Source organism: Prionailurus bengalensis, chromosome C1 (genome assembly GCF_016509475.1).
Source record: "Prionailurus bengalensis isolate Pbe53 chromosome C1, Fcat_Pben_1.1_paternal_pri, whole genome shotgun sequence".
NCBI lineage: Eukaryota > Metazoa > Chordata > Mammalia > Carnivora > Felidae > Prionailurus > Prionailurus bengalensis.
Genome location: NC_057345.1, coordinates 159,227,307 through 159,254,190, shown reverse-complemented (window position 1 = coordinate 159,254,190; position 26,884 = coordinate 159,227,307). Strand labels below are relative to the sequence as shown.

General features: G+C 35.5%; 1 protein-coding gene and 1 pseudogene across 3 annotated transcripts in view; both read left to right on the top strand.

Moving 5' to 3' along the window:
- Window positions 1–26,884, top strand: part of FASTKD1 (FAST kinase domains 1) — a 47,799-nt gene that overhangs the window by 4,640 nt on the left and 16,275 nt on the right. The window contains exons 3-7 of one of the 3 annotated variants that reach the window (XM_043576979.1): window positions 685–753; window positions 16,892–17,017; window positions 19,847–20,245; window positions 21,995–22,105; window positions 23,179–23,310. In XM_043576979.1, the coding sequence (XP_043432914.1) occupies window positions 685–753; window positions 16,892–17,017; window positions 19,847–20,245; window positions 21,995–22,105; window positions 23,179–23,310 (837 nt within the window). The remainder of the gene's footprint in view (window positions 1–684; window positions 754–16,891; window positions 17,018–19,846; window positions 20,246–21,994; window positions 22,106–23,178; window positions 23,311–26,884) is intronic. The other 2 variants (XM_043576980.1, XM_043576981.1) reach the window with 2 other exon arrangements.
- LOC122481429 lies at window positions 3,822–5,672 on the top strand (annotated as a pseudogene).

Below are 26,884 nucleotides of genomic sequence, written 5' to 3'. Positions count from 1 at the left end.
ACGTTTAAAAATTGTTTTGAGCACTATGTAGTGTCATGGGCAAATGCTGAAAAGGGCAGGGTACAAAAGTGTAAAAGTGAGGTGCCTGGCTGGCTCAGTCAGTGGAGCATGTGACTCTTGATCTTGGGGTTGTGAGTTTTAGCCTCACATTGCATGTAGAGATTACTTAAAAATAAAATCTTTTAACAAAATTAAAAAAAAAAAACTGTAAAAGGAATATGTATATTCTGTATGTGTGTAGAAAAGACAAATGGAGCAAAAATGCTACAGATTAATGATGGTGGCTGTTTATGAGTACAGACCTATAAATAAGTTTTAGTACCCTATTCAAGTTTTTCTTTATTTTACAAAACTCTCCTATAAAAATATTTTTCTAATCAGAGAAAAGTAATATATGTTATGTGTACTTTTAAAATAATATGTATTGTTGAATGTTCTCATTGTTCAGTGGAAGGCATTGAACAGATAAAAGAATGAGAGAGGCATGGGATAAAATGTAGATGTTTATTATACCGTATCAAGAAATCAAAATACTGAAATGGGAATGCACCAGAAATAAAGACTGTGTAAGAGTATAATAACTTGAGGTTCACTTTTGCATTATAATTGTTAACTTGCATGATTGTTTTTAATACTTTAAAAATGTTTATGTATGGAAAATTATTTTCTCTTGATTTTATTGAGGTGTGCTACTGAGACCCATGACCTACTGGTTGAAGCTCTAGTTACAGAAGCATGGAGAAGACTGGAAAGGCAAGTACTTTGGGTTCATTTTCTAAGATCACAGTTATCCTATTCAAGGTTAACTGAGTGAAATCTTGTAGAGAAAGAATAGGGAGCTGCTGCCTACTTATCAACCTTCACTAAAAAAAAAAAAAAGAAAAATTAGTTGAGGGTATTTTGATTGTGTAAAGGAAAAGAATGAAGAATGTGTATTTTCCTTAAGAGACAAAGAAAGCTTGAATATTTGCTCTTTATTTATTAAAAAAAATTAAAAATTTTAATGTTTATTTAAATGTTTAATTTATTTTTTTATGTTTATTTATTTTTAATGTTTATTTATTTTTGAGAGAGAGAGAGAGAAAAGAGTGCAAGTAGGGGAGAGGCAGAGAGAGAGAGAGTCTGAAGCAGGCTCCAAGCTCCCAGCTGTCAGCACAGAGCCAGAAATGGGACTTGAACCCACGAACCATGAGATCATGACCTGAGCTGAAGTCAGACGTTTAACCGACTGAACCACCCAGGCAGGCGCCCCTAAAAAATTTTTTTTAATGTTTATTTATTTTTGGGAGACAGAGACAGAGTGAGCAGGGGAAGGGTAGAGAGAGAAAGAGACGTAGAATCTGAAGCAGGCTCCAGGCTCCAAGCTGCCAGCACAGAGCCTGATGCAGGGCTCGACCTCACAAATTGCAACATCACGACCTGAGCTGAAGTTGGACACTTAACTGACTGAGGCACCAATATTTGCTCTTTAAATTAAGAGTGGAAACAGTGTGCTTTGCCACATATATAATTCGTCAAAATATAAGTAAGGTGGAGCAACAGCTATTTGGCTTTTTGAATCTTTTCTGGAAGATTTTTGCTTCAGAAAGAAAAGATTTGGAGCCCTGACTGGTTCAGTGGTAGGGTATGCAACTCTTGATCTTGGAATTGTGAGTTTGAGCCTATATTAGGGGTAGAATTTATTTTAAAAACTTAAGAAAAAAAGAAAGGAAAGATTCTCTGAGTGATAGGCTGCCTATAAAAACCTAGAAATTCAGGAACCGTAAAAGGAGAGAAAAGAAGACACCAGTTTAGTAGAAAGGAAAACTATTTAACATTGTTTAGCAGCATTTGTAGGTACTTGCCTATCACTTCTTTATTGAGAGACAATGAACATCACTCATAGGTGACTTAGATGCTTTCAAGTTCACTGCTGTGACTATGATTGATTCAGATCTCTTTCCTCTACTATACAGAGCTTTATTTGTAGCATGTTGCCATAATCAGCAGTCATCTAGAAAAATGTAAAATTTGTTCAGGGCATTCTTCTTATGAGTACAGTGAAGTCTATTCTATACAAAACCATGCTATTTATGCTATATGAGAATATGTGAGAAACTCCATTTATAAAAGAGTTGAGATAATAACAGACCTCATTTTGGAAAATTGTTAGCTATTTCTGAAAATTTTGAACTTTTTAATGTAGGGATCACCATAGCCTAGGTGTCTTATTAGTGGAGTAAACAAATTTTAGTGAAGAAAGGGAAAATCAAAGTGGGAAAGAGAAAGGAGGATTTAAAAACCACAGAACGGGGGCGCCTGGGTGGCACAGTTGGTTAAGCGTCCGACTTCAGCCAGGTCACGATCTCGCGGTCCGTGAGTTCGAGCCCCGCGTCAGGCTCTGGGCTGATGGCTCGGAGCCTGGAGCCTGTTTCCAATTCTGTGTCTCCCTCTCTCTCTGCCCCTCCCCCGTTCATGCTCTGTCTCTCTCTGTCCCAAAAATAAATAAACGTTGAAAAAAAAAATTAAAAAACAAAAAAAACAAAAAAAACCCACAGAACGGAGAGGTGGTTCAAGATGGTGGCATAGATATCCTACTCACTCTACCAAAGACACACCAAATCTACAACTATATATAGAAAGTCTGTCTCTGAAAAAGACCTGGAGACTAGCTGAACAACTCCACAACAAAGATGGCAGGGCCACATTGAGACCGGTGGGAGAGGCAGAGATTGGTTTCACCAGGAACCCCACTCCTGACTCAGTGACCCACAAAAGGGAGGGATCTAACAAATATGCAGCATATTCCTGAGGAGTGAGGGGTTTGAGCCCCACATCAGGAACCCCAAATTCTTGGGACCTGTACCAGAGAGATGAGCTCCCAGATGTCTGTCTTTGAAAACCAATGGGGCTTACATCAAGGAGACCCAAGGGTTATAGGAGACTGGAACTCACCCTTAAGTGCTCACACGCAGACTTACTTGTCCTGGGACCCAGCACAAAAATGGCAGGTTGGAAGTGCCTAGGCCATATGTGAAGGAGATTCACTGGGTAAGCTTAAAGTGCCTGCCAGAGGGACAGGGGTCTTTTGGAGCTCTCTCTCTGGCTAAAGGCACTGGTGCACACCATTTTTGCAGTCTATCTTGCTAGCACCCAGCACTAGCTGGTGCCATTTTAGCACTTTCCTTCAGCCTTGTGAAAGTTGTTTGCTCTGCATCTGTGTTCTTCTGTGGCTCTGCCCCACCAAACCTGTTGGGCCAGCTTGCCCTGACCTTTGCTCCCCACAAACCCACAGTGCTAAAATTGGTAGGCAGGCAGCATTGCCTTGGCCTGGTGCTCTTCCTTGGCCCCAGCAAAGCTGACAGGTGTGTGCAGTCCATAGAGGGAGTGCTTTGAACACCTGCCTCTTGTGGCCAGGGGTGTTTGCGTTTCTGGGACCCATGGAACTGAAATAATTACAGAGTTCTTGGCAAGCTAAAACCCCCAGAGCAATTTACAGATAGCAGACTGAAATACCCCAGTCTTCCTGTGACCGCTCCTTCAAGACTGAAGAGATAGCTCTTTTGCCTAATACATAGGAACAAGCACTGAAAGTTAAGGAAATATTAGGAAACAAAAAATATGTTCCAAATGAGAGAAGAAGATAAAACTCCTGAAAAAACCTTAACAAAACAGAGATAAGGTCGTGCCTGGGTGGCTAAGTCGGTTAAGTACCTGACTTTGGCTCAGGTCATGATCTCACAGTTTGGTTCATGAGTTCATGCCCTGCATCGGGCTCTGTACTGACAGCTTGGAGCCTGGAGCCTGCTTTGGATTCTGTGTCTCACTCTGTCTCTGCTTCTCCCCTGCTTGTACTCTGTCTCTGTCTCTCTGTCTCAAAAATAAATAAACGTTTAAAAAAACCACACACAAGAAACAGGGATAAGTAACTTACCTGATAGAGACTTCAAAGTAATGGTCATAAAGATGCTCACTGATCTCAGGAGAAGAATGGATGAACACAGAACTTCAGCCAAGAGATGGAGAATATAAGAATGTACATGGAACTGAAGAATATAATAACTGAAAGATATACTACAGGAATTCAACAGTAGAGTAGATGAAGCAGAAGAAAAGATTAGTGACTTGGACCAGGGCAATAGAACTCACTCAAACAGAGCAGCAAGAAAAGAAAAAAAAAAAAGATAATTTGAGGGGCCTATGGGACAACATCAAGTGGAACAATGTTCACATAATAGGTGTCCTGTTAGGATAAGATAAGGGAGAAAGGGATAGAAAACCTATCTGAAGAAATTATGGCTGACAGCTTCACTTATCTGGGGAAAGAAACAGACATTCAGATCTAGGAAGCCCAGAGAGTTCTGAATGAGATGAACTCAAAGAGAGTCACACCAAGACACGTTATAATTATGTCAAAGGTTAAAGAGAGAATCTTAAAAGCAGCAGGAGAAAAACAACTTGTTATGTATAAGGGACCCCCTGGCCCCCAGACTTTAATCAAGTTTTTCAGCAGAAACTTTGCAGGCAAGAAGGGAGTGCTGAAAGCAAAAAACTTCCAACCAAGAATACTCTACTTGACAAGATTATCCTTCAGAATTGAAGGAGAGAAAAAGTTTTCCAGACAAGCAAAAACTGGACGAGTTCATCACTACTAAACTGGGCTTATAAGACACATTAAAGGGACTTCTTTAAGCCAAAAAGAAAGGCCAACTGGTAACAAGAAAACATATGAAAGTAAAAGTCTTTCTGGTAAAGGTAAGTATATATTAGGGGTAGTGGACTAATCACTTATTTTAGTATGAAGGTTAAAAGGCAAAAGTAGTAAAAATAAGTATAACTACAACAATTAGTTAAAGGATATACAAAATTAAAAGATGTAAAATGTGGCATCAAAAACATAAACTGTGGGAAGGGGAAAATACAGTTTTAGAATGCATTCAAATGTAACTTGCTATCAACTTAAAATAAACTGGGATGTGCATAAGCTAATATATGTAAGCCTCAGGAAAACACAAAGCAAAAACCTATGATAGATATACAAAAGATCATGAGAATGGAATCTAAACACTAAAGGAAGGCATCAAACTACAAGGGAAGAGAGCAAGAGGAAAAAGGAGCAGAGAAGAACTACAAAACAACCAGAATACAGTTAACAAAATGACAATGAGTATATACCATCTATAACCACTTTAAACATAAATGGACTGACACCCACTTCTAGCTCTCTTGCCTCAGCATGGCTGCTTTAGGTGTGTGGAGGCTGCACAGCAGTGTGGTGGGTTAGGTGGGCGGCCAGTGGTGACTCCAGTGAGTGCTGGTCTGGGGGGAACTGGGGAACCAGAAGCTCGGTTGAATCCTCATGGAACTGTTTTTCTCCACCCAGGCAGGGCCTGGCTACCAACCCCTCTGGCTACAGACCCTTTACAGAGTTCCCAGACTGATCTTACACAGATGGCCGCCCTGTACCTCCAATGAAAGGCCAGCTTCGGAGAAAAGCCCAAAGGGAGATGTTTGCAAGATGAGTTGCACTGCTATCACAGAAAATGGATGCTGGATTACAGTCATGGCAGCTTAGACAGCAGGAGAAGTTGCAGGAAGAAGAAAGGAGGCAGAAAAAGGCTCTTAAAACCCAAAGGGGCTCTACTGCAGAACCCACAACTAAGTCAATAAGTAGCAATTCCTGTCTCCCTTCACCAGCCTCTCTCTGGTTTTCTTTTCTTCTCCTCCTCCTCCTTCTTCTTTTAAATGTTTGTTTATTTTTGAGAGAGAAAGCACGAGCAGAGGAGGGGCAGTGAGAGGGGGCCAGAGGATCTGAAGCAGGCTCTATGCTGTGGGGCTTCAAGTCACGAACTATGAGATCATGACCTGACCTGGATTTCTTTTCTATCATCTATATGCCCCATCCTAGCCTATTCCCCATCTGTCTTCATAAGAGTTTGGATACCAGGAAGAATGGGTTGTAAGATCACTGCCTTGAGGGGTTGGCTCAGTACACTTACCCTGGCTCCATTCCAGTTCAGCAGAATCTTGTTCTGGGATGCTTACCCCTTTTCAGACCATAGGACTGGCCAAACTATGAACAGTAGCTACTCTGCGAACATGAAAAAGCGGCAACAGTTTTTCTGGCTTTAGCTAGGCATTCAAGCCTTTAACAGCCCATACACAGCTCAGGCTGTGTGCAGTTATTCATTTAATAAATGTTTGATGAAAAGGGCAACCCCTCCCCCCAAATGGACTAAATTCTTCAATCAAAAGATAGGGAGTCACTGAATGGATAAAAAGCAAGACCCATCTATATGCTGCCTATAAGAGACTCACCTTAGATGTAATGACACACAGGTTGAAAGTGAAGAGATGGAAAAAGATGTTTTATGTGAATGGAAACCAAAAGTAAGCTGGGGTAGCTATACTTATATCAGACAAAATAGACTTAAACCAGATTGTGATAAAAGAAAAAGGTGGGTATTACATAATGATAAAAGGGTCAATCTAGCAGGAAGAGACAACATTTGTAAATATTTATGCACCCAATATAGATGCATCTAAAAGTATAAAGCAATATTAACAGACCTACAGAGAGAAATTGACAATAAGACAATGATAGTAAGGGCCTTTAACATCACTCTTACATCAAGGAATAGATCATCCAGACAAATAATAAGGAAACATTAGCCTTAAAATACATTAGACCAGATGGATTTAGATATATACAAAACATTTTACCAAAAACCAGCAGAATATACATTCTTAAGTATATGTGGAACATTCTCCAGAACAGATAATATGTTTAGCCACAAAACAAGTCTCAATAAATTTTGGAAGATTGAAGCCCTATCAAGCATCTTTTCAGACCACAATGGTATGACATTGGAAATCAATCACAAAAAACTGGAAAAATTACAAATATGTGGAGATTTGACAACATGCCACCAGACAACCAATTGATGAATTAAAAAATGAAAAAAATAACCTTGAGATAAATGAAAATTAAAATACAGCTTTCCAAAATCTGTGGGATGTAGCAAAAGCAGTTTTAACAAGGAAGTTCATAATACTACAGACCTACTTCAAGAAACAAGTGCCTGGCTGCCTGTGTGGCTCAGTCCGTTAAGTGTCTGACTCTGGTTTTTGGCTCAGGTCATGATCTCACAGTTTGTGAGTTCAAGCCCCACGTAAGGCTCTGCACTGATGAGCCTGCTGGGGATTATCTGTCTCCCTCTCTCTGCCTCTCTCTCTCTCAAAAATAAACGAAAACAGGGGCGCCTGGGTGGCGCAGTCGGTTAAGCGTCCGACTTCAGCCAGGTCACGATCTCGCGGTCCGTGAGTTCGAGCCCCGCGTCAGGCTCTGGGCTGATGGCTCAGAGCCTGGAGCCTGTTTCCGATTCTGTGTCTCCCTCTCTCTCTGCCCCTCCCCCGTTCATGCTCTGTCTTTTTCTGTCCCAAAAATAAATAAAAACGTTGGAAAAAAATTTAAAAAAACCCCAAACAAACATTTATAAAAATAGAATGAATAAATATGTTTGCATCTATTAGAAAGGAAACAAGTAAAATCTCAAATAAATAATCTAACTTTATACTTAAAGGAACTAGAAAACAAGGAACAAATTAAGCCCAAAGCTAGTAGAAGGAAGGCAATAGCAAAAGTCAGAAGAAATAAACGCAATAGAGACTAAAGAGACAATAGAAAAGACCAATAAAACTAAGAGCTGGTTTTTTGAAAAGATAAAGTTGATAAACCTTTAGCTAGATTTACTAAGAAAAAAAGAAGGCTTAAATAATGGAATCAGATGAAAGAAGGAACATTAAAACTGATACTAAAATAATGCAAAGGCTAATAAGGGACTATGATAACTGTATACCAACAAATTGGACAATTAGAAGAAATGGATAAATTTCTAGAAATAATCTTATAATACTAAATCATGAAGTAATAGAAAATCTGAATAGACCAGTTACTAGCAAGGAGATTGAGTCAGTAATCAAAAAACTCCCAACAATTAAAAGTCCAGGACCAGACAGCTTTAGTGGTGAATTCTAGCAAACATTCAAAGAAGATTTAATACCTATTCTTCTCAAACTCTCTCAAAAAATTGAAGAGGAGGGAACACTTCCAAACTCATTTTACAAGGCCACCATTGCTCTGATACCAAAATCAGACAAGGGCACCATAAAAGAAGAAAATTATAAGTCAGTATGAACATAAATGAACATAGATGTAAAAATGCTCAACAAAATATTAGCAAACCAAAATCAACAATACATTAAAAAAGTCATATGCCATGGTCAAGTGGGATTTATTCCAAGGATGCAAAGATGGTTCAACATCTGCAGATCAATGTGATATGCCGCATTAACAAAATGGAGGATAAAAAATTATATGATCATCTCAATAGATGCAGGAAAAGCATTTGACAAAATTCAACATTGATTTATGATTAAAAAAAAAAAACTCAACAAAGAAGGTATAGAGGGAATGTCCCTCATCATAATAAAGGCCATAAATGACATGCCCACAGCTAAGATCATACTCAATGATAGCTGAAAAATTTCCCCCTAAGATCATGCCCACTCTTAGCACTTTTATTCAGTATAGTATTGGAAGTCCGAGTCAGAGCAATTAGGCAAGAAAAAGAAAAGGCGTCCAAATTGGAAAGAAAGAAGTAAAGCTGTCACCATTTGCAGATGACATGATTTTGTATAAAGAAAACCCCAAAGACAACACCAAAAACCTGTGAGAACTAATAAATTCAGTAAAGTTAAAGATACAAAATCAACATATAAAATATCTGTTGCACTTTTGTACACTAACAGCATACAATTAGAAAACAAAAATTTAGAGGACAGTCCCATTTATATTTGCTTCAAAAGGAATGAAATACCTAGGAATAAATGTAAACAATGATGTGAAAGACTTGTACACTGAAAACTAAGACATTGGTGAAAGAAATCAAAGAAGACACCAATAAATTGAAAGATAATTCCATGGTCATAGATTGGAAAAAATTATATTGTCAAAATGTCTATATTACACAAAACAACATATAGAGTCAACGCAACCCTATCAAAATTCCAATGGGATTTTTCACAGAAATAGAACAAACAATCCTAAAATTTGTATGGAATCACAAAAGATCCCTACCAGCCAAAACAGTCTTGAGAACAAAAAGAGGAGGCATCATGCACCCTGATTTCAAATCATATTAGAAACCTGTAGTAATCAAAACAGTATGTTATTGGCATAAAAACAGACAGATCAATGGAACAGAATAGAGAGCCCAGAAATAAACCTGTGCACATATGGTCAATTAACTTACAACAAGAATATACAATGGGGAAAGGACAGTCTCTTCAATAAATGGTGCTGGGAAAACTGAACAGCCACATACAAAAGAATGAAACTGGACCACTATCTTACACCATACACAAAAATAAGCTCAAAATGGAGCTTGACTACACTTGACTACAAAACCAAATGGCATAAAACTCTTGGAAGAAAACATAGGCAGTAAGCTCCTTGAAATTGCTCTTAGTGATATTTTTTTTGGATCTCATTCCAAGAGCAATGGCAATAAAAGAAAAATAACCAAGGAGACAACGTTAAAAAGCTTTTGCACAGTGAAGAAAATCATCAACAAAATGAAAAGACAACCTACTGAATGGGAGAAGATATTTGCGAATCATACAGCTGAATAAGGGTTAATATCCAAAATATAGAAAGAACTACAATTAAATAACATCAACAACACAACACAAATCTGATTAAAATATGGGCAAGGAGCTGAATAGATCTTTTTCCAAAGAAGACATACAGATGGCCAATGGGCATATGAAACTGTGCTCAGCATCAGTAATCATTGGAAATGCAAATCAAAAGCACTACGAAGTATATCACACCTGTCAAAACGGCCATTATCAAAAAGACAAAAAAGTAACAAGTCTTGGCGAGGATGTGGGGCAAAGGGAACCCTCTTACACTATTGGTGGGAATGTAAATCAGTACAGCCACCATGGAAAACATTATGGATATTCTACAAAAACTAAAAATAGAGCCACCATATGATCCAATAAATCCACTTCTGGGTATTTATCCAAAGAAAATAAAAACACTAATCAAAGATATATGCACCCTTATGTTCATTGCAGCATTATTTACAATATTCAAGATACGGAAATAACCACAGGGTCCACTAATGGATGAATGGATAAAGAAAATGTAGTGTATATATACAATGGAATATTACTCAGCCATAAAAAAGAATGAAATCTTGTCATTTGTAAGCACATGGATGGACCTTGTGGATATTAGGCCAACTGAAATAAGCCAGAGAAAGACAAATGTCATATAATTTCATTTATATATGGGAATCTAAAAACAGATGAGCAGACAAAACAAAACTTGTAAGTGCAGACAATAGATTGGTGGTTGTCAGAGGGGAGGAGAGTTGGAGGGTGGGCAAAATGGGAGAAGATGGGCAAGAGTTACAAACTTCCAGTCACAAAATAAGTAAGTCATGGGGTTGTGATGTACAGCATGGTGACCATAGTCAACAATATTATATTACATATTATGTAACTTTATATGGTGGCAGGAGGAAATTAGACTTATTGGGGGTACTCATTTTACAGTGTATATAAATAATTCATCATATTTTATACCTGAAACTAATATAATGTTGTATGTCAGTTATACCTTGATAAAAAATAAAAGCCATGGAACACAACACAAATATATGGAGGTTAAATAACATGACACTAACAATGAATGGGTCAACTCTGAAACCAAATGAGAAGTCAAAAATTACATGGAAACAAATGTAAATGAAAAAACCAAGTTACTAAAGTCTTGGGGATGCAGCAAAGTGGTTCTAAGAGGGAAGTTTATAGTAATACAGGCCTCAAGAAGCAAGAAAAGTCTTAAATAAACAACCTCACTTTACACCTAAAGGAGCTAGAAAAACCCAAAGAAACCAAACAAAACCCCAACTGAGCAAAAGGAAGGAGATAATAATACAGTTTAGAGCAGAAATAAATGATACAGAAACTAAACAAACAAATAAAACAAACAATAGAACATATCAATAAAAGCAGGAGCTGATTCTTTGAAAAGCTCAGCAATGGTAAACCTCTAGTTAGACTCATAAAAAAAAGAAAAAAAAAGAGACAGTGAAAGAGAGAGAGAGAACCCAAATAAAATTACTAATGAAAGAGAAGAAATAACAACCAACACCCACAGAAATACAATTTGTAACAGAGGGTTGCCTGGGTGGCTTGGTTCGCTAAGCATCCAACTCTTGGTTTTGGCTCAGGTAATGATCTCACAGTTTGTGGGTTCAAGCCCCACGCTGAGCTCTGTGCTGGAGGTCTGGAGCCTACTTGGGATTCTCTTTCCCTCTCGCCTGCTCTCATATGCACTGTCTCTCAAAATAAATAAACAACAACAACAAAAAAACCCACAAACAATTGTAACAGAATATTATGAAAACCTATATGCCAACAAATTGGATAACCTGGAAGAAATGGATAAACTCTTAAAAACATATAAGCTACCAAAGCTAAAGCAGGAGGAAATAGAAAATTTGAACAGACCAGTTACCAGCAATGTGAATCAGTAATCAACAACTCCCCCAAATCAAAAGTCCATGACCGGATGGCTTCATAGGCGAATTCTACCAAACATTTAAAGAAGAGTTATTATCTATTCTCAAACTACTCCAGAGAACAGAAGGAAAACTTCCAAATTTATTCTGTGAGACCAGTGTCACCCTATACCAAAACCAGATAAAGACACTGCAAAAAAAGCGAACTACAGGCCCATATGTCTCATGAATACAGATGCAAAAATCCTCAGTGAAATATTAGCAAACTGGATTCAACAATACATTAAAAAAATTATATATCACAATCAACTGGGATTTATCAATGGGATACAAAGGTGGTTTAATATTTTAAAAATAATGTCATACTTCACATCAATAAAAGAAAGGATAAAAACCATATGATCATTTCATTAGATGCAGAAAAAGCATTTGACAGTACAACATCCATTCATGATAAAAACCCTCTGCAAATTAGGTGTAGAGGGAACATAGCTCTACATAATGAAGACCTTATATGAATAACTCACAGCCAACATCATACTTAGTGGTGAAAAACTGAGAGCTTTTCCTCTAAGGTCAGGAACAAGACAAGAATGTCCACTCTCACCACTTTTATTTAACATAGTACTGGAAGTTCTAGCCATAGCAATTAGACAACATAAAGAAATAAAAGGCATTCAAATTGTAAGGAAGGAGTAAAACTCTCAATATTTGCAGATGACATGATACTGGACATAGAAAATCCTAAATACTCCACCACAAAACTACCAGAACCGATAAATGAATTCAGTAAAGTCGCAGGATACAAAATCATGTGCAGAAATCTGTTGCATTTCTATACACTACTTATAAAGCAGCCGTTAGTGAAATTAAGAAAACAATCTTAATTGTAAATTAAGAAAACTATTTACAGTTGCACCCAAGCCAATAAAATATCTCAGAATAGACTTAACCAAAGAGGTGAAAGACTTTACTCTGGAAATTATAAAACATTGGTGAAAGAAATTCAAAATGATGCAAAGAAATGGAAAGACATTTCATGCTCATGGGTAAGAAGAACAAATATTGTTAAAGTGTCTATACTACCCAAAGCAATCTACAGATTTAATGCAATCCCTATTAAGTACCAATAGCATTTTTCATAGAACTAGAACAAACAATCCTAAAGTTTGTATGGAACTACAAAACAAAACTGGAGGTATCACAATTCCAGATTTCAAGTTATATTACAAAGCAGTAGTAATTAAAACAGTATGGTACTGGCATGAAACTAGACACATAGATAAATGCAATAGAACAGAAAATCCAGAAATAAATTCACAATTATATGGTCAATTAATCTTCAACAAAGGAGGAATGAATATACAATGGGAAACAGATAATCTCTTCAACAAATGATGTTGGGAAAATTGGACAGCCATATGCAAAAGAATGAAATTGGCTTACTTTCTCTCCCCATAAACCAAACTAAGTGCAATGCATTAAAAACCTAAACGTGAGGCCTGAAGCCATACAAATCCTTGAAGAGAGCACAAGCAGTAATTTCTCTGACGTTGGCCATAGCAACATTTTTCTAGATACATCTCCTAAGACAAGGGAAATAAAACCAAAAATAAACTATTGGGACTACATAAAAACAAACATTTTTCTTCATAGCAAAGGAAACAACAAAACTAAAAGGCAACCTACTGAATTGGAGAAGATTTTTGCAAATGACATATCCAATAAAGGGTTAGTATCCAAAATATATAAAGAACTGATACAACTCAACACCCAGAGAACAAATAATCTAATTAAAAAATGGGCAAAGGACATGAACAGATATTTCTACAAAGAAGACATCCAGATGGTCAACAGACACATGAAACGATGCTTGACATCAGTCATCAGGGAAATGCAAATCAAAACTACAATGAGATAACACCTCACATGTGTCAGACTGGCTAAAATCAACTACACAAGAAACTACAGGTGTCGCTGAAGATGTGGAGAAAAGGGAATCCTCTTGCACTATTGGTAGGAATGTAAACTTATGTAGACTGTGGAGAACAGTATGGAGGTTCCCCAAAAAATAAAAAAATAGAATGGCCCTTTGATCCAGTAATTGCAGTACTGGGTATTTACCCCCAAATACAAAAACACTAATTCAAAGGCATACACGCACCTGAATGTTTATAGCAGCATTATTTACAATAGTCAAACTATGGAAGCAGCCCAAGGGTCCATCAATAGATGAATGGTAAAAAAGATGTGGTGTGTGTATATATACAATGGAATATTATTCAATCACAAAAAATAATGAAATCTTACCATTTGCCACAGCATTGATGGAGCTAGAGAGTATAATGCTAAGTGAAATAAGTCAGTCAGAGAAAGACAAATACAATATGATCTATCTTGTATATGGAATTTAAGAAACAAAACAAATGAGCAAAGGAAAAAAAAAAAGAGAGACAAACCAAGAAACAGACTGTTAACCAGGGAAACAAACAGGTGGTTACCAGAAGGGAGGTGAGTGGGGGGATGGCTGAAATAGGTAATGGAGATTAAAAAGTAAAAAACAAAACAAAACCAAAAAACTCTTAGGAGAACAACTCTCCTAAACCAATTGGAAACCTACAGCAGAAAGGAAAGAATTGACTAAAATACAGAAGAAACAATATATTTATCTGTAGACAGTGGAGCAGGCTTTTCACTGGTTATTAATTATTATCCCATCTCATGCCCTTTAGCATATTGCTTCTTAAAACATAAACCATGATAAATTCTTACAATTGTGGTTATGTATGGATGAACTCTAGTGGGCCTTTGTTATATGGGCTGGATTAGGTTAAACAGGATCGAATAGCTCTTTGGGTCGAGAAACTCTACATTCATTTACAGCATTGTGCTCTTAGTAAATCTCATGACCTAAACTCATTGTCTTCTCATCCTCCATTTTTGCATTCTCTTTATCTGTAATATCTTTTATTGAGAATAAGGAAAATAATATTATTTCTATTATGAGCAGTATAAACTACTGGATCTGTAGGGTTAAATTTGGTCATTATTGACAATAACTCAAAACTTTTTATTTTTCTTTAAAGCAACATTGTAATGTGTATTATGCAGCTTGAACAAATCACTTGTAAAATACTTTCTTTTTGTTTTTCTATTAAACAGTTAAATTACAAATGTACGATTGTACTTCCAAGTCAATTAGACTTAAATTTTTTTTAATTTCAAAATAGCTTAGAAGATTTTATCCTATATGTTTTTATATTTAGCAATACTTTTATTTTTGCATGATAATATATGAAAAGTTTTAAAACTAATTTGTATTCCACATATAGAATTTTTAATAGTGTCATAAAATACATATTAACTTATGATTTTTATAGTCTGTAGCCTATGATGTTAATTTTTTGTTACATTAGTTGTTAATGATTTTGCTAAAATATTTATAAATGTTATATAAATATAATTCATAATGATTCAAATAGGATGTATTGTTATGAATTAGCACTATATGATGGATCATACCAAGGGTAAACAGCATGTATTTGAAATTCAAATTTATAAATCTATTGTGAAAGATTTTAAACATTTATAAAACTAGAGACATTAGTATATGAACTCCCATGTACCGATCATCCAGCTTCAACAACTACCAACATAAAGCAGTCTTGTTTTATCTAGGTCACCTCCCATTTTCTCCCTACCCCTCAGTATAGTTTAAATTGTATCATTTCATCTGTAAATACTTTAGTATGTATTTCTGGGAGATGAACTCTCTTTTAAAAATATATATAATCGCTGGGCACCTGAGTGGCTTAGTTGGTTAAATGTCCAACTCTTGATCTCAGCTCAGGTCTTGATCTCAGGGTTGTGAGTTTAAGCCTTATGTTGGGCTTCATGCTGGGCATGAAGCCTACTTAATAAAAAAAAAGAGTGAAAAATAAGAGTAAAAAAATTGAAATCTAGGTATAATCATTAATAAAAAATATATAATCACAATAGCATCATCACTATGAAAAATAAATAATAATTCCTTAATATCACCTAATACCTGGTCTGTGTTCAGATTTGCTTGATTGCTCTATAAAGGTCTTTTTATAGACAATTTGTTTAAGTCAGTATCCAAACAAGATTCACACATTATATTTGGTTGCTTTGTCTCAAGTGTCTCTCTCTCATTTTGTGAGTAAGCATTAGATTGAAGAATATCATCATATTACAGTAATCCGAAGTGTACAGCTTGATGAATTTTCACATACTGATCACTTCTGTGTAATATTACCAAGATCATAAATAGAACATCACTAGTTGCCCAGAAGTTCCCTTCATGTTTTCTCCAGGCACATCCCCCTACCATGAGGATAACTGTTATGTTGACTTTTATTTATTATTTTAAATGTTTATTTATTTATTTTGAGAGAGAGAGAGAGAGAGAGAGAGAGAGAGAGAGAGAAAGGCAGAGAGAGGGAGAGAGAGAATCCCAAGCAGGCTCTGATGTCAGTGCAGAGCCCAATGTGGAGATTGATCTAACAAACCAAGATCATGACCTGACCCAAAAGAGTTGGACGCCCAACTGGCTGAGCCACCCAGGCGTCCCTGTCTTGACTTTTAATACCATAAATTAGTTTTGTTTTTATAGGAATGGAAGCCTATAGTATATTCTCTTATGTCTAGTTCAGTTTGCTTAATATGCTTTAAAGAGTCCCTCATGATGTTGCATGATTCAGTCATTTGTTCTTTTTTTATTGCTGTGTAGTATTTTATGAATATGTACAATTTATCTGTTGTACTTTTGATAAATATTTAGATTGTTTGCAGTTTTTTACTCTTACATATTGTGCTGCTGTGGACTTTCTTCTGCTTGTCTTAGTGAAGTCAGAGTCTTGTTTTTTTTTTTTTCCCAAGAGTCTTAAAATCTGTAACAACTCTTTCCTCTCTTTTGTCTTGCCATTCACTTGTTGAAGAAATAGGATTATTTTTCCTATAGAAAAATTCTGGAGTTTTTTACAGCATGGTTGTAGCAGTGGTTGTTTTGTTACTGTTCAGCCTTGTGTTGAAATTGTTCTGTCACCTCAAAAAATTAATAAGTGATTCAAATAATTTTGTGATTTTTCCCTTTTAAAAATATTCCAAAGGTATCTGACTTTTTAATTGTTACTTTTATAATAATAATCAACATTTTAGAAACATTCCTTTTATATTCATAATGTGTTAGTAGTAATATTAGTACTTTTGATTGCTTTTTATTTTATAACTGTGTATCGTGTTTTAAGTGAAAGTAAATAGTAATGATCTCCTTTGTATATTTCTTTTCATAGGTTTGATATTAATATGCTATCAAAATTTTCCTTTTGCCTAGCAAATCAACATTTATATTTCAGTCCATTAATGGGAAAAATAGCTGATATTGTACACAGGAAACTGGAAACCATAGAGGACTTAAGGTAAATTTATTTTAGGTAAATATGTGGTTGGAGAGGTTCTGGGCTTTGGATGCATATACACTTAGATTGCCACTTCTTACCTATGTGACTTTAATCTCTTGAAACTTTAGTATCCTTGTCTATAAAATAGTACTACTGGGGCACCTGGGTGGCTTAGTCAGCTAAGTGTCTGACTTCGGCTCAGGTCACAATCTCGTGGTTTGTGAGTTCGAGCCCTGTGTTGAGCTCTGTGCTGACAGCTTGGAGCCTGGAGCCTGCTTCAGCCTGCCTCTCCCCTGCTCACCCTCTGTCTCTCTCTCAAAAATAAATAAACATTTAAAAAATTAAAAAAAAATAGTACTACCTTGCATCTGCTTTGCAATGTTGCTGTGGGAAAGTGTAAACATGATATTGTTTACACATGTAAAGTGTAACATGATATTGTTGAGATCTGTGAAAGATTTGAGATTTTACTTTACTTGCAAGCTAACAAGTTTGCCTGCCCTCAGTGATCTCATTTAACCTTAATTACCTTCCCAAAGACCCTGTCTCCAAATACAGTTACATTGGAGATTAGGACTTTAATATATGGAGCTTGGGAGAGGACACAGTTCAGTCTATAGCATACATCAGTGTCCATAGCAGCATTAGTTCGAATAGTCAAAAGGTAGAAATAACCTAAATGTCCATTTGATTGATGAATGGACAGTCAAAATGTGGTATATACCTACAATGGGATATTATTTAGCCTTAAAAAGGAAGGAAATTCTGACATGCTACAACATGGATGACATTATACTGAGTGAAATAAGCCAGACACAAGAGGACAAATATTATGATTCCACTTATATGAACTCCTAAAGTAGTCAAATTCATAAAAATAGAAAGTAGAATGGTTATTGCTAAAGGCTGGCGGGGGTGAAGAATTGAGAGTTACTGTTCAAATGGCCAAGGAGTTTTAGTTTGAGAAGATGAAAAAGTCCTATAGGTAGGTGGTGGTAATAGTTGTATAACAATGTGAAAATATTTATTATCACTGAATGGTATGATTAAAAATGTTTAAAATGGTAGGGGCACCTGGCTGGTTCAGTTGGTTAAGTGTCCAACTTCGGCTCAGCTCATGATCTCACCATTTGTGGGTTCGAGCCCCACGTTGGGTTTTGTGCTATCAGCTCAGAGCCGGGAACCTGTTTTGGATTCTGTGTCTCCCTCTCTCTCTGCCTCTCCTCTGCTTGTGCTCTGTCTCTCTCTCTCTCTCTCTCTCTCTCTCTCTCTCAAAAATAAACATTAAAATAATGGTGGTATATTTTACACCATTACAGTGGTATATTTTATGCTCTCTCTGTTTTCACACCCATACACCAAAGTAACTTGTAAAAGCCGAGACAATTAAAATCAGTGTAAATTTTTTTAAGTGTAAAAAATTCCTATAGACTCCATTGAGAATCTAGTCAAATCTTTGGACATTTCCCTACTCCAAACTACAATTACAAATAAATATACAGTTTTAAAAAATCATTTCAGGGGGTTTTATGGTTAAGTGAAATAGCAGTGATAGGTTACTAATTAATGTTAGCATTAAACATTTGAGTAGGGAAGCCAGAGATTGTACAACTGAGTTTTTTAATTTAATATAAAAATTTTTATTTAAGTTTGCTTATATTAGAGAGAGAGAGAGACAGAGAGAGTGAGTGGGGGAAGGGCAGAGAGAGAGGGAGAGGGAGAATCCCAAACCGGCTCCACACTGTCAGCACATAGCCCAATGTGGGGCTTGAACTCACCAACCATGAGATCATGACTAGAACCAAAACCAAGAGTCAGATGCTTAATGGACTGAGCCACCTAGGCGCCTCACAACTGGGTTTTTAAAATATATTTTATTGAAAATGTTGAAGAAATTTGGAAACAAAAATAAATGTAAATAATTTCCCTATCCTAATGATTGAGATATTTTTATATTTACATTTTCATGTCTTTTCTGTAGATATTTTCTAATGATCATCCCCAAACATTTGTTGTATGTATTTTACATTTTGCATTCCTTATTCATTTTGGGTGCATTATGATGCTTTATATTTGTAGTTTTCTGATTTTTTTTTTAAATCAGCTTCACACCCAGCATAGAGCCCAATGTGGGGCTTGAACTCATGACCCTGAGATCAAGACCTGAGCTGAGATCAAGAGTTTGGATGCTTAACTGACTGAGCCACTCAGGTTCAGTTTTTGTATTGTGTAACACCTGCGTTTTGAAAGCAGGAACTTCACCTTTGTAATTTTGATGTCTTCCTTAATAACTGGAAGAGTTATGTTCCTTAAAAGTATTTTTTGGTGAAGAAATATTAAATGCTGCCAGAAGTTCAGTACTTACTGTCATATATTGCTATCTGTCTAGCATGAGGCATTAAAAAATATGAAATAATTTATTAGTAAGAAACATTTTGCCAAGTTTTTTTTTAGTAAGATACAGATATACAGAGAAAGGGGCAACAAAGCGAAGTCTACTTCCAAAAATATAAAATGAGACTTTTAATGGTGCATTCATAGGCAATTGGTCCAAAGTGATTTCTGAGTGAATTTCACTGAAATATTTTCCTTCAAGGCAGTTATCTATAGAATGAGATATTATACACACTCAACAAAAGATATTATTTCGATGTATTTTTTTTTGTTTTAAATCTAAAGGCATTTAATTACTAGATGTGTGTTCAAGTCCCGTAAGTAAAGGAAAAATTTTGTGGTATAAAACCTGTAATATTTTAACTAGTTCTCTTCCATATCTAATCATTTAGTCTTAGAATTGTTTTTTATTCTTAAATAATGTAAAAATCTTTGCATTTGTTTCCTTTTTAGGTCCTTGTCTATATTGATGGTCAACATATCTTCTTTAATATCACAACATTTTCAAGACCAATTAGTGAACAAAACAGAACATCTTTTTGATACCATAGATTCTTCCCAGGTCAACGTTGCAAGAAGAATAGTAAAATTTCTTCGAAATATTAAATATAGTTATTACCCGCTATTAGAAAGGTGTAATACGGTATTTTTAAGCAATATGAACCACCTTGATTTGGACTCCATCAGTAAAATACTTAGTCTATACCACTCTCTACAGTTTCATAGTTTTGAATTTGTTAAAATGGCTAAAAAGAGGCTAACTGAAATGATTTCTCTGTTCAATCACCCTCATAGCTTTGTAAAACTGTTTGTAGCATTGGGACCCATGGCAGGACCTGAAGAAAAGGAACAGTAAGTTTGGCTAAAAATGCTTTGTTTTTCTTGTTGAGACTCTATGGGGCCTTGCAAGCTTAGACCTCCTTGCAGTTCTAGAAGGCACAGATGTCACCCCCATGCAGTCCTGGAAGGGAGAATGATCTCTTATGTCTGCTCCTTGATGCTTTCTCTGAATGTTCTAATTTACATCTCTACTGCTAAATTCTACTGCTAGTCTACTGCTAAATTCTGAGAAAGGGCCAATGACTTCCTGGTGGTGGCGAACCCAAAGGATGAGGGAGATGGATATTCTCTGTGGAGAATGCCGCTTAAGTGCTTTTATTCTCCCTTCCTGGGCCATTTGATAGGCTTTACACACAGGTATAAGACTCTCCCACCCCCAGTATAGGGTGTGGAATATTCAGAATTATATTAGTGCTAACAATGGACCATTCTGTGCTTTGTGATCCTCACATTTGTCATCAAAGGCATTTCTTAAGCACCTTGGTAAGTGTTCCCTTGCTAGGTTGGAGTGAATTTTATCTATCTCCTATCTTTAAAAAATTTCCAGTTTTGCCTGACACTGATGTAGATAGGACTATTTCAGATATAAAGATGAGCAAACATTAAGTTAATGAATGATTACTAGGTATGAGCCAAGAGATAAGTATGATTAGTAGGTTCAGTTAAGCAGGGGTTCCAGGAGTTGCATAATAGAGGTATCTGCATCATTATTACTCTGTTAGCAAAGGACACACAGGGAGAGTTTTAATTTTAAGAGTCCTGTGAATTATATGAAGACATTTAAGACATTTTAAGAGACTGTATGAAGATGGGAACAAGATGATTACTTAAAAAGCTTTTATTGGAATTTTATTTTTTAATTATTTATTTTTGGTCACTAAGTATTGTTGGAATCTCATATTCTAAAGTAGTACAGAAGTTGAATTTAACTGGGCGCCTGCCTTCAAGCAGTTTATATTCCAATTGGAAGGATAGAAATGTATATATAATTGAATTACATAAATACCACGATACTGCAATATAGTTATGAATAAGTACTCAAATTAGTGATTATAGATAGTAGACAGGAAAATGAAAGAAAAATATAGAGACAATAAATGACTGGGCAAAGCTTTGAGGAGACGCTGGATTTGAAAATGTTTGATAAGGTTGATGAAAAGGATGGTGTAGAGCTATCCAATATGAATAATTCTAAATTATTCTAAAAGATACAGTTATATATAGATAGTTGTATTAGTGTGCAATTTTGGATGGTTTCAAAATGGATCATCTTTGTAAATTTTCAGTTTATAGTGTCACAGCAAGTATTTAGTAGGTAAGATTTCTGTTAATATGCAGGTATATTGACTTCCTGATCAGATCTTACTCAATTTAGAATAATTGGGATATTGTTAGAATGCCAGTTTTTAGTTCTTTAGCTCTATAGTCCTGAATTTCACTGGATTATTGTATTTTATAATCATTATAACTTTATCTTATTTGAAAATCAGTTTAAAAACCTTTTGTCTGTATTTTTTAAGAGACAGTTTAAGATTAGATTGTACTGAAGCCTAATTCCTTTGATGAAAACAGTATATTTCTCTTTATTCAATTATATTTATATTATCCCCTATTAGGTGGGGAGAAAATTGGAATTATATATAGAATTCAGTTTTTGTTTATATTTTTTTGTTACCTCAGAACTGTTATTTAAAAAAAAACACAAAACTTTCATAGGCTTCATCAGTTATTCAACATAAAAGTATTTTTCTTTTCTTCTAGACTTAAATCAACTATATTATTAATGTCAGAGGAGCTAACCAGCCAGCAAGCCTTGGCAGTGATGGGAGCAATGGAAGAGATGGAAAGCAGAAATTCACATCTGAATAAAAAGTAGTCTTTCCTGAAATTCATGGCCTTATCTTTAGTTGTCATTCATAAGTAACTTTTTTTTTTTGAGGATGCCTTATTTTTTTTCTATAATTTAGCTGTTGGTTTTGAAGAAATAAGGAATTAACACTTAAGGCATTGTTTATTAAACAGCTTGTTTTTTAAGGTAGAGATTTTTAAATTGTCTATAGTATTTTTCACTTCATTTGCTGCTATTGTTATTCTCAAGCCAGAACATTTTAGTCTTGGAAAGTGGAGGGCATCTATGTGAACTTGATTTGTTTCATACCACAGTTGTTACCTTGAAATCATACCTCCATATATTGTCTTTCTTTTACTTGAAATTTAAGAAGAAAAAAAATACATAGTTCAGATATATACTTAATGTTTTATTATCAATTATATGTTCCTTTTTAAAGTATTCCTTATGCCCCATTTCTTGGCGCATTTCTCATTGTTTTTAATCAGTTCCATTAGAGGGCCAGTGGATTTAAGGAAGAGAATTAAATCAGTTTTGGTAATTGTTAGTAAATCCTGATAAAGATTTCTTTTGGGGGAAGATGTGGAATTTGATGGCTGTTTTCTGAGTTCTTTTTAATTTAGAAAGTGAAACTTTATGCTTTTCCCTCCTATTATTATTTTTTAAATATTTATTTATTTATTTTGAGAGAGAGAGAGAGAGAGAGAGAGAGAATGAGAGAATTCTCACACAAGTAGGGAAAGGGCAGAGAGAGAGGGAGTCAGTGTAGAGCCGGCGTGGGGCTCAAACTCACGAACCACGACATCATGACTAGAGCCGAAATCGAGTCAGATGCTTAACTGAGCAATCAAGGCGCCCTCCTCCTCTTACTATTAATAATTAAATATTATTTCATTCACACTTCATTGATAGCTCTTATATCATTCTATTTTGTTGTTTACATTTCTGTCACCTTCTTGAGATAGCTGTTCAAGAATAGAAAACCTTATTTTATTCATTCCTCTAAAGCAGTGTATGTCTGGCATGAAAGAGCTCCTCAGTAAATGTTTAATAAATAAGTGAATGAATTTTTAATATATTTTATCATTCTTTTTAGAATTGCTTCAATTCTGCATAAACATTTGGATAACTATAAACCGATAGAGTTATTGAAGATAACTCGAGCACTGATTTTTCTCCATTTTCAAAATAAAGAGCTTTTTGTGAAACTCAGAGAATTACTGCATAGGTAAGGTTAAAATCAAAGTGTTTATTTATTTTATAATCTAGACTCAACATCTGTTTTGCTTGATTACGTAGAGAGTTGGAACTTTTGGAGGCAGAATTAAGTGGCTTATTATTTAAAATGTTAACACACTTGTCTCCTCCAATACCCATTTTGCAAGTGCTCATGCTTGGTATATTTTGAAATGAAGCCAGTAGGGCGAGGAGTTCCCTAGGGCATGAATAACGGCAAAAGCCAAGGCATTTTCCTTTCATGCAGGAATAGAATAACTACGAAAAATTGGAGCTGCCCAACAAGGCAAAACTCCATTTGGGAGCATTCATATTTAGGGGCGTTCAGTCTGCTTACTTGCCTATTTTAAGGCGTGTTAGATTGTCTTACGACATATTAAATTTTTTTAATTTCTACTTTTTAAAATAAGATATTAAGAATATTACTTACAAAAGCATTTTTGTATATAATTTAACATTTTCTGCTTTTCTATGGATATAACATTTGTATTTCAACTAGGAAGTTAGTTAGTTTTCCATTGATGTTTATGGAAATGGAGCCAAAATGGAGTTTTCCATTAAAATTTTTTTATTTTAATGATCAGAATAATGTCTTGAGTGAAACTAAAGCTAGATTAATCTTTTTCTCCTCCATTTTTCTATACTAGTTTGATTTAGTTTGATTTAGTTTGATTCCTGGAAGACCAGACATGGGATTCTATGCGATTAATCAAAAGACTGGCACGTAGTTCAAAATGATTTTTATTATAATAAAGGTATATGCTGTTAAGGTTCAGAAGGATTTGAACTGAAGAATAAGAGGTGGCACTTTATCAGGTGAAAATTTAGGTTAATAGGTATGTTAGTAGAAAGTTCACTCTTTTCTTGAAGAAATAACTTCCTTCTTATCAAGGTATTAATATGCAGGATTATTGTTTCCTCACCCTTTTCACATATAGCATGGACTTTTATTAGCCTCTGAATGAAGAATTTTATGTTCTAAATTTTCATAAACTGACCCAGGGACATGGTTTATTTGGTCTGCACAATTTAACTTTTTTAAAAAGTTAAATTATAGAATACCTTTTGCCTCTAGGTATGTTAACAGAAAAATAAGAGCAGAAGTGGGATCATACAAGGGGATTCCACTTTACCTGTGATGTTTTATTTCCTTTATAGAATGACTTGAAGCAAATATGACAATGTTAAAATTTAGTAACTCTGAGTAGGGATGGCCCTTATATGTCTCTGTAATTTAAAATTTTATCCAAACCCTAATTGGGAGATGTTGTATGAAAATCATAGGTGCTCACTTTCCCCTATTTCAATGCAAGCAATATTAAGTAGATGTTGGAAGGAACACAATTTAATTGAACTATTCACATAGATGTTTATACAAATAGCTCCTGAAACCATTCAGAGAACACAGGGAATTGATTTACTAGAATAATGTTGGTTTTTGGTGGCTTTTTTTTTTTTTTTTTTTACTATATTGAAATATAATGTACATTTCTCCTCATTACTCTGCTTCCCCTGTCTCCCAGATTAACTGCTACACTTAGTTCTAACTGCATGGATTAGTTTTTCCTATTTTGTGTCTGGCTTCTTTTGGCTCAATATTATGTTTATGAGATTTACCCATGTTTTTGTTGTATGGTATTCTCTTTGTAAGAATATAACAAAAATATTTTTATTCATTCTATAAGCGGTGGATATTTTGTTTCCAGTTTTTGGCTATTATGAATAGTGCTGTTATGAATATCCTCATACATATCTTTTAGTAGATATATGTATGCACTTCTGTAGATATTTACCAAGGATTGTAATTGTTGGTTCATAGATTAAATATATGTTCATCCTCAGTAGATCCTGGTAAATGGTTTTCTAGAGTATCTGTACCAGTTTATATTCCCACCAGCAGAATGTGAGCATTCCTATTCCACGTCCCTGCCAACACTTGTATATTTTTATTTTCTAATTTTAGCCATACTGGTGGGTATGTGGTGATATTATAAGTGAACACACATGCACATGTAAGTTTTGGAATTTGAGGAACTATTTCCAGGAAAAACATCAAGTGGAGGTTGAAGAGATTGTATCTGTTGGGAGTTTACTTTTAGACAAGTATTACAAGGTTGGCAAATGTTGAGAGTTCTATCTCCTAGGTCAATTCTGCAGACAGATAAAGTTTTTCCCTTTACATAAAAGGGTGTATTTATTTTTTGTGGCTCTAAGAATAAAATATTCATTTAGTACTAATTGAGTACCTACTTTGTGTCAGGCACTGGGCCAAACATTGTATAACAATTATTTTGGAAATTTTGGAAAAGAGAAAAAAGTATAAAGAAGAAAATACAAATCATTCCTAAACTCATTCATCCACTGACAACAGTTTGTGATATATATACATTTGTGATAATACTTACACATGTGTGTATAAATTTTTTTCCCTCCACTATAGATGCTGGAGAGGATGTGGAGAAACGGGAACCCTCTTGCACTGTTGGTGGGAATGCAAATTGGTGCAGCCACTCTGGAAAACAGTGTGGAGGTTCCTCAGAAAATTAAAAATAGAACTACCCTATGACCCAGCAATAGCACTGCTAGGAATTTACCCAAGGGATACAGGAGTACTGATGCATAGGGCCACTTGTACCCCAATGTTTATAGCAGCACTCTCAACAATAGCCAAGCTATGGAAAGAGCCTAAATGTCCATCAACTGATGAATGGATAAAGAAATTGTGGTTTATATACACAATGGAGTACTACATGGCAATGAGAAAGAATGAAATATGGCCCTTTGTAGCAACATGGATGGAACTGGAGAGTGTGATGCTAAGTGAAATAAGCCATACAGAGAAAGACAGATATCATATGTTTTCACTCTTATGTGGATCCTGAGAAACTTAACAGAAACCCATGGGGGAGGGGAAGGAAAAAAAAAAAGAGGTTAGAGAGGGAGAGAGCCAAAGCATAAGAGACTCTTAAAAACTGAGAACAAACTGAGGGTCGATGGGGGGTGGGAGGGAGGGGAGGGTGGGTGATGGGTATTGAGGAGGGCACCTTTTGGGATGAGCACTGGGTGTTGTATGGAAACCAATTTGACAATAAATTTCATACATTGAAAAAAAAATTTTTTGTCCCTCCTAGTTGAGATTAGTTTTGTATCCCCCCCCCCCCCGCCTTAACCTTACCCACTTGGCGTTTTCTCACATCATTTAGAACTATTTGTAAATCTTTTTAATGACTGGATATTACCTATCATATGACTGTATCATAATTCACTTAAGTGTTCCCTCATTGAATATTTAGTTTTTAAATTTTAGCCATGTAAAAATATGATGAATTAACATAACACAAATCTTTGCTAGCATCTTACTTATTTTTCTTTCATAATCCTATATATTTAAAAAATTAAAAAAAATTTTAATGTTTATTTATTATTGAGAGAGAGAGTGAGAGAGACAGAGAATGAATAGGGGAGGGGCAGAGAGAGAGGGAGACACATAATCCAAAGCAGGCTTCAGGCTCTGAGCTGTCAGTCCAGAGCCCGATGCAGGGCTTGAACCCATGAACTGTGAGATC